We start from the raw sequence: 12,025 nt of genomic DNA on the forward strand, positions 1-12,025 counted from the left end.
ATGTCTCGCCTACTCCACTAAAAAGAGTGAGAGGAGGAGACCATGATTCTTCTGGTACCAAACTGGTCCAGAAAAACCTGGTACACGGACATTCTCAGACGTTTTGCAGGGGACTCCAGCCTCTTTTCTCGAGGTCCTGTATTCCAATCTGCTGCATAGTCTTCATCTTTATTGGCATAACTGTAGAAACCCAGGTCTTAAAAGATAGAGGGGTCTCTTAAGCTGTCATTTGCTACCTTGCCGAGCGCAGGAAATGCCACATCCAGGAAGATTATAGGCATACCTGAAAATCTTATTTTGCCTGTAGTGAGAGCAGCCTATTGAATCCCACAGTTTACTCTATCCCACATCTTGCCCTCCTACAAACAAGTATGATCATAGTTTACCTCTTACCACCCTAATAAGGCAAGTTTCCGTCTTATCTTCAAAAGGCCTCTAATTTCACCTTCCCACACAGGAAACCTTTCATTTAACCTTTTTCTTGCATTGCGAAGCCCCTCCCCCCCTTTTGTAGCACCCTTTGCGCCCATGGAACCTGAACTTAGTTCCTTATCTCATCAGGGATATTCTTTAGAATCTTACAAGTAGGGTAGCCTTTTCTGGTAACCTTAACGTCAGGCTCATCTCAGAACTGGTGGCTCTTTTCTGCAGAGAGCCCCTACGCCATGCTTCACAACGACTAGGTCATGTTATGCCCAAGGCCATCCTTCTTTCCAATGGTGGTTTCAGCGGTCCATCTTTATGACAACATTGTTCTGCCATTCTAGTGACTTGCTCCTAAGCATCTTAAGTCTCGCTACATGATCTGAACTTTGTCAGATCCATTAGAGCACACCTGAAAGCTGCTACTTCTTTTAGACTGAGTCTTTGTTCTTTCTCCTCACAGAGGTTACCTCACTTTAAACCCACCATTGGTAGGTGGATAAGGTGTTTGATCGCTAGAGCTCTATCAAAAACAAACAGCTCCTCCTGCACTGTTATGCGTACACTCCACCAAATTGTTGGAGCATCTTGGGCATCAAGCCTCTGGTGACCAACTCTGTTAGGCTGCCACCTGTTCATACTTTGAGCTATCAGGTGCATGCCTACCTTCTAATGCAGCTTTTGACCTCCAAGGTTCTTGCAGCAGCACTCAGTACCTGGGTAATTTTTACCCCTGTTGTATTGGGCCTGTTGATACAGTTCTTTTGTTTAGTTTTTGCCTGTCCTTAAATTCATTTCCTGTACTGCACGATTAAGATAAGTGGAATTTTTCTGTAAATTCGGTATCTTCAAGTACAGTACAGGAAGCTAATAGTCTTTCCCCAGGCCTGGTAAATTTGCTGGAAATAAAAATGACCAAAAAATAGGTATAACAATTTGGACTTGGACCCTAGATGCGGAGCAGTGTTTTTGCTTTTCTTAGTACCCACCCTCATAAGCAGAACATTCGTCCCCAGAGGTATTTGTGTGATAACAATGAGAGAAGAATATTATAGGGAGTACAAATCCTGTTCTATATCAATAAAGAATATCATAAAATGTACATTGCTAGTCAGTGAAATTGATCAATTTTTTTAACACTTAATTTATCGTAGTCAATTTATGTAGTGTCCCCAAAGTCACCTGAAGATGTGTTATTGTTTCTTGTTTACTATAAAATTATAAAATTGTGTGTTGGGTTTTTTTTTTGTTTACAATTTAGGTATTTCCACCAAATACATCGTGGAGTGGACAAAACCTCTTTGAAAACCTTAAGGAATCATGTCGTGTTCTACCATCAAATATTCACACTCATAATAAGAGAAACCTGAAGAACAACAGCTCAACACAAACTGACATCTTCCACCCAGATATGATTGATCATAAAAAGGAGATGGGAGATTGCAGTGGATCAGACAGAGCCCTTCAGCTGAGCTGTCACAGCCACTCAGAACATAGTTTGGGATCACTTGGGGGAGAGGTCTTTATTGGTCGTGGGTATGACTTGTTAGAAGAAGAAGGACGACCGCTTGGGTACCCAGATGCTATTGCGGATGTTATAGTTGATGCACCTACAGGCAAGAGGAGCAGTGGTACATGGCCTAAAGTTATGGTTAGCCCAGGACACTCTCAGAATGAGTTCACAGTCTTCAAGAGACCCAGGCAGAGAAAATCCATATTTGATCCAGATACCTTCAAGAGACCTCAGACTCCTCCAAAACTCACCTATTTCCCTTCTGGTCCAATCATTGTACACTCTCCCCAGCCTTCAAAGGTGGACAGGCCACCAACACCCCCAACTCCTCCAAAACGAAGTGACTCTATTAAATTTAAACATAGACATCAGTCTAGCTCTGCTTCTGATTCCACAGTAACTGCTGGCTCACCTCCTACTAGCCCATCCCCTGCTTCTATCTCTTCTGGCCAGGAAGGCTCCCACAAGATACAGCATAGTAGGGGTGTTGGGAAATGCTGCAGAGATGATGGGACAGACTGTGCCTTGCCAGGATGCAGAGGTGGTGGGGAAGTAGAAAGCTGTTTACAAAGAGCAGAGGAACCAGAAGTAAAAAGGCCAAGACCACTGTCTGCTCCAGCACTAAAGCATCGCCTAGCTCCTGTATCCATTCCTCACCATGCATTGCAGGTGATTATTCTGTTCTAATCTGTGTATTTTTATCTGCCAACTTTATTTCTGTGTTACATAATCAGCATGTAAGTTTACCTGCTTTGTGTTTTAAAGGATAATTAATGCACATTTTTGGCAGGTATGTGTAGCTGTCTGCCCTTACCTCTGATACGGGTAGACAATTATTTCAATCCAGGAAGCTTAATGGACTGAGAGCACTCAACAGCATCCTCGCAGTTAATTGAGAACTACAAACCATCAGCCACAAAGGATGACAGTCTTTGTAGGCATTCATTCACAGAACTCTGTGAATGAATGATGTAGTCATGGGGGCGGTGTTCCACACAGTTGCACTCTTTTTTTCAAATTGTGACAGTGGATTTAGGGAGAAAGTCCATGGCCCACTGTCATAGGGAGGATGGGGGATTGGGAGGAGAGCTGCAGGAACAGGAACATGTTACGTTTCACCCTAAAAATGGGTGGAACATACTGGCACAAAGGATAAGTTCACCTTTGCAAACGTGTAGTGAGTATTCTCGGCCACTAAACTGGACTTGTATTTTCTTCATTGCTACAATTCCCTAGCTAGCTTGATCTTTATATGGAGTGTTGAGTTTTAAAAAATCATGACCAAATAGCAACTCAAGGCACTTTTATTATTTTTTTTTTTTAGTTTTGAATAACATAGAGAAAGCATTTTCAGATTTTTATTTCTCTCTGTAACTCCATTGTAAAGCTTTTTCATTTCCCATCCTTGTGCATACAAGAGATGGGGTTTATGGGCATCACTGGAACAGGAATGCACAGACATTGACATCACAAAAACTAACACATTCGTTTCTTTCTGTACTGATGAGAAATAATTCAAAATCTATCAAAATGGTCAAACTTTAAGAAAAAAAAAAAAGCCTGATAAGGCTCAAAACCTTCCCTGCTCTATCAGACATTAAATAAAATGAGTTGGGCATTAACACAGCAACTGATTTAACCACTTCCCGTCCGGCCGCTGTTTATAAACGGCAGGACGGGACACCTACAGGAGCGGGTTGCCGTCTCTAAACGGCACCTTGCATCTGAGGCTCGTGCGCGGCTCCTAGAGCGCGCACCCGCGAGCCCGATGATCGCCGAGTCCGACGGACACGGTGGATTACGTGACATGGTATGGGACCAATGAAATCGGTCCCATACCATGTGATCAGCTGTGTCCAATAAGGACACAGCTTAAGTGTAAACAAAAGCCGCATGGTGCGGCTTCCGCCTCCTTCTCCTCTCACGGAGTTGTCTGTGAGAGGAGAAACAGCGAAGAAAAGGGCTGTAGCTAACTGCCCTCCACCTCAGTGACACCTGATCGCCCCTAAAGTGTCCCTGATCGCCCCTAAAGTGGCCCCGATTGCCCCACGTGTCCCTGATCACCCCAATAAGTGGCCCTGATCGCCCCAACAAGTGGCCCTGATCGCCCCCACAAGTGGCCCTGATCGCCCCCACAAGTGGCCCTGATCGCCCCCACAAGTGTCCCTGATTGCCCCCACAAGTGTCCCTGATTGCCCCCACAAGTGTCCCTGATTGCCCCCACAAGTGTCCCTGATTGCCCCCACAAGTGTCCCTGATTGCCCCCACAAGTGTCCCTGATTGCCCCAAGTGGCCCTGATTGCCCCAAGTGGCCCTGATCGCCCAAGTGGCCCAGCAGTGTCCCTGATCGTCAGTGTCCCTGATCACCACATAGTGGCCCAGCAGTGTTCCTGATCGCCACAGTGTCCCTGATCGTCACAGTGTCCCTGATCGCCGCAGTGGCCAAGCAGTGTCCCTGATCGTCACACAAGTGGCCCAGCAGTATCGCCGCAGTGGCCAAGCAATGTCCCTGATTGCCACACAAGTGGCCCAGAAGTGTCCCTGATTGCCGCAGTGGCCCAGCAGTGTCCCTGATCACCGCAGTGTCCCTGATTGCCGCACAAGTGGTCCAGCAGTGTCCCTGATCGCCGCAGTGGCCCAGCAGTGTCCCTGATCGCCGCAGTGTCCCTGATTGCCGCACAAGTGGTCCAGCAGTGTTCCTGATCGCCACAGTGTCCCTGATTGCCGCACAAGTGGTCCAGCAGTGTCCCTGATTGCCGCAGTGTCCCTGATTGCCGCAGTGGCCCAGCAGTGTCCCTGATCGCCACACAAGTGGCCCAGCAGTGTCCCTGATCGCCGCACAAGTAACCCAGCATTGTCCCCGATTGCCGCACAAGTGGTCCAGCAGTGTCCCTGATCACCGCAGTGTCCCTGATTGCCGCACAAGTGGTCCAGCAGTGTCCCTGATCGCCGCAGTGGCCCAGCAGTGTCCCTGACCACCACACAAGTGGCCCAGCAGTGTCCCTGATCACCGCATTGGCCCAGCAGTGTTCCTGATCACCACACAAGTGGCCCAGCAGTGTCCCTGATCACCGCATTGGCCCAGCAGTGTTCCTGATCACCACACAATTGGCCCAGCAGTGTCCCTGATCCCCACATTGGCCCAGCAGTGTTCCTAATCACCACACAAGTGGCCCAGCAGTGTCCCTGATCGCCGGATAAGTGGTCCAGCAGTGCCCCTGATCACCGAAGTGTCCCTGATCACCGCAGTAGTCCAGCAGTGTTTCTGATTGCCACACAAGTGGCCCAGCAGTGTCCTGATCATCGCAGTGGCCCAGCAGTGTCCCTGATCGCCGCAGAAGTGGTCCAGCAGTGTCCCTGATCGCCGCAGTGTCCCAGCAGTGTCCCTGATCACCGCAGTGTCCCCGATTGCTGCATAAGTGGTCCAGCAGTGTCCCTGATCACCGCAGTGTCCCTGATTGCCGCAGTGGCCCAGATCACCACACAAGTGGCCCAGCAGTGGCCCAGATCACCACACAAGTGGCCCAGCAGTGTCCCTGATCACCACACAAGTGGCCAGCAGTGTCCCTGATTGCCGGACAAGTGGTCCAGCAGTGCCCCTGATCACCGCAGTGTCCCTGATCACCGCAGTTGCCCAGCAGTGTTTCTGATCGCCACACAAGTGGCCCAGCAGTGTCCTGATCATCGCAGTGGCCCAGCAGTGTCCATGGTCGCCGCACAAGTGGTCCAGCAGTGTCCCTGATCGCCACAGTGTCCCTGATTGCCACAGTGTCCCTGATCGCCACACAAGTGGCCCAGCAGTGTCCCTGATCACCATACAGTGGCCCAATCAGTGTCCCTGATCACCTTACAGTGTGCCTGTTCATAAAGTGTCCCTGATCTCTGCCACACCAGTGGATCCTGTTCACTGCCATCGTCTGTGAGGAGAGAGATCCAGTACAGCTAACTGTGAGTAATTTTCAGCCTTTGCACAGAGTTTACACACACTCACAAAACATTGCCAGCCATCTCACTGTATCTCTGATTTTTGCCCAACAGTGACTAGTGTGAACCAACTGCAGCCAGATATCTGTCCCTCACTGCAACACCATCCTGATCACTGCCATACCAGTGGGTCCTGATCAGTGTCAAAAATATGGCCAAAAGATCATATACAAGCGAGGAGGCATTTCAAATTCTGAGTATGACAGATGAGCGTGACGGAGAACTTAAAACATACCTTGGGGTGTTTGCTTTCCAAAATGGGGTCATTTTGTGGATAATTCCATTGCCCTGATGCTCCAGGACCTCCAAAACGGCAATAGGTAGTCAAGAAATTAGATGTGTAATTTTTGCCCTTAGAACGCTAACAGGTGCTTATTGGATGTGGAACCCCTCTATGTGGCCAGACTGTGAAAAAGTCTCACACATTTGGTATCGCCATATTCAGCAGGAGTTAAAGAATGCGTTTTGAGGTATCATTTTAAGTATGCCTATGCTGTGTAATAGAAATATCTCATAGATTGACAACTTTGCGTAAAAAAAAATACATTTTCATTTTCTTTTCACATTTTCCAAAAACGTGGCAAAAAATGAAGTCTTCAGAGGACTCCCCATGCCTCTTAAAACATACCTTGAGGTGTTTTCTTTCGAAAATGGGGTCATTTTGTGGGTAATTCAATTGTCCTGGTGCTCCAGGACCTCCAAAACTGTGATAGACAGTCAAGAAATTAGATGTGTAATTTTTGCCCCTAGAACGCCTAAGGGTGCTTATTGGATGTGGGGCCCTTCTATGTGGTTAGGCTGTGAAAAAGTTTTACACATGTGGTATCGCCATACTCAGGATGAGTAGCAGAATGTGTTTTGGGGTGTAATTGCAAGTATGCCTATGCCGTGTGAGAGAAAGAACTTGTTAAATGACAACTTTGTGGGGAAAAAAAAAAGAATTTTTTTTACTTTCATCATTTCCTTAAAAAATTGGCAAAAAATGACAACTTCAAAAAACTCCCCATGCCTCTCATTAAATACCTCAGACTGTCTACTTTCCTAAAAGGGGTCGTTTGGGGGGTAATTGTACTGTCCTGGCATTTTAGGGCCCCAAGAAATTATATAGGTAGTCCGTGCATCAGGATTGATACATTTTCAAATATATCAAATATATATACCGTGGTCTGTGGACTCTAACTTTCACAAAGACTAAATAATACACACTGATTTGGGTTATGTCTACCAACAAAATGTAGCACAATGGATTTTGGCCTAAATTTATGAAGAAAGTATATTTATTTGCAAAATTTAGTATCAAATACTAAGAAAAACATGTTTTTTTTCAAAATTTTCAGTCTTTTTTTCATTTTTCTAGCAAAAAATAAAAACCCCAGTGATGATTAAATACCACCAAATTAAAGCTCTATTTGTTTGAAAAAAATGATAATAATTTCATTTAGATACAGTGTTGTATGCCTGAGTAATTGTCATTCACAATGTGAGAGCGCCGAAAGCTGAAAATTGGCTTGGACAGGAAGGGGGTAAAAGTGTCCGGACAGGAAGTGGTTAATATATATCTCAGCAATATGATTTAAAACTACTGTGTTACCTCAACTCAATTTTTACCACTTTGGCTGAATCACAAGTTTGCGGTCTATAAATCTAAAACCTGCAACTGAATAATTTTTGTAACACGGCCAAAATGAAGATGGTCAAAGACAGGTCACTTCTCTGCATTAGAGTCAGCCATATAACCATAAAAACCCCTCTGGGTAGGTTCCACATATTTTTTGCTCACCTGCTTATCTGCAGAAATACATGACTTTTTGAGAATGCAGTCTGGTTTTAGAAAAGTAGAAAATCGTAACTTAAGGCTTGCTTGGAAAGTTGGGCGGCAAAAATAAAAAGTACAACCTACCAACAGCTGTGTAGTGCATGAACCTGCCCGATTTGGATAGTTTAAGAAGTTACTCATATTACATAGTTTTGGTAAATCAAAGATTTGATGTTCAGATTGTAACATTTATCCATTTAGATCTGCTAGCGCAACCATCATTTATATGACCATGGTCATATGTATGCAATCCTTAACTGTGGCTGCCTGGCATTTTATTTGTTTGCATTTTTATTGTCCCTTTTATCAGACTCAGAAGTTCTCTCCCAATTCAGAGGATCGCCTGTCTCCTGATATAGCTCATGAGTGGGTGCGTTCCCCCCGCCATAGTGACATTTTTACAACTTCCTTGTATGGATCTGGTATGTCAGGTGAGTAAAGGTTGAACAGTGTGCACATTTTCATTTGACTTTATAAAATTGATAACTATAACAGAACAGTAAATTGCTGAATAAGTGTTCATTGCCCAAGACTTGAGATTTGTAATTCATTTCAGGTACTGTCCCTCGGAGTCTGGCTCCTTGTCCTGCAGTTACAGCAGTTTGTAGAAACCCAATCTACACAGCCTGGAGCCACCGTGTACCATCTAATAACTGTCCTTCCTCCACAGGCCAAGTCTGCTCACAGCACCTACATCAGAGGTATTATTTCATAGCTTCTAAGCTATACGTTTGCTTTGTTGTGATTACTGGTGTGAGGAGGGAAATGCTGTCTGCGGCTGTGTGTGCTTTTGTGTATGACAAAGTAAGCATGTGGCTGAATGCAGGATAACAAAACATGTGCACATAAAATTGGACACTAAGGGGTCAATTCACTAAGAGATAAATACCGCATGAATTTTTGAGTTAAAATAACTCGTGGTATTTATTTTCACATTGATACAATGTATACATTTCACTTCTTGGCCAGTGCAGAATTCCTCGAATTGTTTAGTACATTTCTAAAATACCGCCAGCAAACACCTGGTGATAAATAACGAATGTGTGTATTTTTTAATGAATTGATTTTAATGATTTATCTCATATTTTTTTGCAGTATTTATCTCACTATTTTAACAAATGTGCGGTATTTACTTCACATTTGATATTTCACTTTTATGTATTGACTCTTATATTATCTCATGCAATATTTCTGAAAAATGGGTCACTGACTGTCACGTCACATGCGGTTTAACCTTAAGTGAATTGACCCCTTAGTGAGGCTTGAGTATATACTGCTGTTTTCTGGTCACATGGATCCCCATGAATTGCCTATGCAAATAATTACTTTATTTGGTTATTGAGCAGACTCCAAAGTACACTGACCTAATGAAGTATATATGGCTATATTAATATTATTACTAACAGGTTACAACAATCCCAGTCATTTTTGGAAAAACCTAGATCAGTGTTTTTCTGGGCGTGCCCCCTTTTTTCAGAATCTCTGCTGGTCTTAATATTGGTTTGCTCCATGTACATATTCACTACTTTGAGCAGTCCAGGCAAAAAATCACTCTGAGTTGGTTATTTGTGTAAGCCTACATATGTTGCCCATGTGACAGTGCTGAGGCATGGAAATAGGTTTCTTAGACAGTAGCCCTGTAGGATGTTTATTGGAAGTTTGCCTGTGCCCTACAGCCTGGAAAAGACTGTTAGCTGAGGAGATTCATGAGGCTCCAGGGGTGCAACTAAGGTACTGAAACAAATTCTAGCTGTGTTGAGGTAAAACATTTATGATATTTACTAAAACTGGTGCATACAGAATCTGGTGCGGCTGTGCATAGTAACCAATCAGCTTCTAGATTTTATTGTCAAAGCTTAATTGAACAAGCTGATGTTAGAAGCTGATTGGTTACCATGCACAGCCGCACAAGATTCTGACTGCACCAGGTTTCATAAATCTCCATTGTTTCTTTTTATGTGCAACTATTGGTGTGATTTTACCTGTGCTGAAAAAAGGTGTGCTGGCTGCCATTACAAACTTTCCTTCATTAAAATGATTCTTGCCTGGCTGTTGGGCTAATCAAAACCGCTTTAATACTTTAGTTATGGAAATCAGGAATTCTGATTTCACTTGACTGTTTACTGCCTGCATACTGCTTCAGGGACAGAAAGTGTTTTGAAGTAAGAGTAACATCATGGCTTCTAGGCAATTGGCATTCAGCATGTTTCTTTGAAGAGAGACTTGCATGACCTATCTGACAGGTCTGCTACGTTCTATAAAATGGGGTGTTTGTATGAATTCCATGAACCCGATTAATTTTGTTTTTAGTAAATTGTCAATGGTAACCTAAAAAACAGCAGTTTATTGACGGTTTTCTGATTTAAAAAATAAACCTATCAACATGTATTCAAGGCCATATTGAAAGAAACCATTTGAGTTTGGGTATGTGCATATAATAACCTTTAGGATTCATTTTTAACCATAATTCTCATGACTCGCAGTGCACAGCACCATGGTCGCTTAAGCTTAGACCTGAGCCACAAACACCCCAGCGAGTATTGTGACACAACTCGTCCCAGAGTATCCCATGGTTCCAATTCTCTCCCCTCCAGTGCTCGCCTGGGTAAGTACACATGATTTTAGATGACTTTTTAAAATGCCTTATGTCATGAAACAAAATTTGCTTTATGTTAAAACTGAAAATCTGATAAATGTAAAAAAAGTTTATATATATATATATATATTTACAGTTGTGTTCAAAATAATAGCAGTCAGACATCACTAACCTGATCAATCACTGTTTTTGGTAGAAATTCTATTTCTACATGGCAAATAATTTACTAGCAGGTGTAGTAGAGTAATAGAAATCCAACAGACCCAACAGTCATGACATGCATGCTGCTGATTCTGTGTAATTGAATCACTAATTGACAGGGGCATGTTCAAAATAATAGCAGTGTGGAGTTCTATTAGTGAGGTCATTCTTTCTTTGAAAAACAGGTGCCAATTATTGCCCTTATTTAAGGAAGGAAGGCAGCAAATGTTGTACATGCTGGTTACAGTGCATTTCTCTCTGAAATTCTGAGGAAAACGGGTCGTTCCAGACATTGTTCAGAAGAACAGCGTACCTTGATTAAAAAGTTGATTGGAATGGGGAAAACATATAAAGAAGTGCAGAAAATGATAGACTGCTCAGCTAAAATGATCGCAAATGCTTTAAAATGGCAACCAAAACCTGAAAGACAGCGAAAAACTACCATTCAAATGGATAGAAGAATAGCCAAAATGGCAAGGACTCAGCCAAGAATCAGCTCCAGGAAGATCAAAGAAGGTCTAAAGTTACCTGTGAGTACTCTTACATTTAGAAGAAGCCAAGCTATCTGCAAGAAGCCCCCACAAAGTCCCACTGTTGAAAAAAAGACGTGCTGAAGAGGTTACAGTTTGCCAAAGAGCACATTGACTGGCCTAAAGAGAAATGGCACAACATTTTGTGGACTTATGAAAGTAAGATTGTTCTTTTTGGGTCTAGTGTCCGGAGAGAGTTTGTCAGACGACCCCCAAACACTGAATTCAAGCCACAGTACACTGTGAAGACAGTGAAGCATGGTTGCGCAAGCATCATGATATGGGGATGTTTCTCATACTACACTGCTGGGCCTATTTATCGCATACCAGGGATCATGGATCAGTTTGAATACATCAGAATACTTGAAGAGGTCATGCTGCCTTATGCTGAAGAGGAAATGTCCTTGAAATGGGTGTTCCAACAAGACAAACGACCCCAAACACACCAGTAAACGTGCAACATCTTGGTTCCAGACCAACAAGATTGACGTTATGGAGTGGCCAGCCCAATCCCCGGATCTTAGTCTAATAGAAAACTTGTGGGGTGACATAAAAAATTCAGTTTCTGAGGCAAAACCAAGAAATAGAGAAGAACTGTGGAATGTAGTCCAATCATCCTGGGCTGGAATACCTGTTCACAGGTGCCAGAAGTTGGTTGACTCCATGCAACACAGATGTACAGCAGTTCTCAGAAACAGTGGTTATACAACTAAATATTAAGTGATTCAAAGGAAAGCAAAATCTTTAAACATTTTTCAGTTTATATAGTGAATGTTTGAGTTTGTAAAGAAGAATACAAACACTGCTATTTTTTGAACAGTCTAATCACTTTTCTTCAATTTTTTTAGAGGAACAACACAAATTTGATATGTTTTTCTTCATGTTTTGATTTTGAATAGAATGTGTAGTGTTCCCAATGCATTTGTGTGTATGGAAATAAAAGCTATTAGAATGATTTTGAG

At 43.3% G+C, this 12,025-nt stretch overlaps 1 protein-coding gene across 7 annotated transcripts in view; it reads left to right on the forward strand.

The window, feature by feature from the left end:
* DLG5 (discs large MAGUK scaffold protein 5) overlaps nt 1-12,025 on the forward strand; it is a 237,021-nt gene that overhangs the window by 132,735 nt on the left and 92,261 nt on the right. For 5 of the 7 annotated variants that reach the window (XM_089682542.1, XM_089682544.1, XM_089682547.1 and 2 more), the window contains 4 exons: nt 1,685-2,605; nt 8,047-8,167; nt 8,293-8,437; nt 10,220-10,341. In XM_089682542.1, the coding sequence (XP_089538668.1) occupies nt 1,685-2,605; nt 8,047-8,167; nt 8,293-8,437; nt 10,220-10,341 (1,309 nt within the window). The remainder of the gene's footprint in view (nt 1-1,684; nt 2,606-8,046; nt 8,168-8,292; nt 8,438-10,219; nt 10,342-12,025) is intronic. The other 2 variants (XM_089682546.1, XM_089682548.1) reach the window with 2 other exon arrangements.

The sequence above is a fragment of the Staurois parvus genome, unplaced genomic scaffold (genome assembly GCF_062004578.1).
Source record: "Staurois parvus isolate SC_StPar_1 unplaced genomic scaffold, SC_StPar_1.0 ptg000291l, whole genome shotgun sequence".
NCBI lineage: Eukaryota > Metazoa > Chordata > Amphibia > Anura > Ranidae > Staurois > Staurois parvus.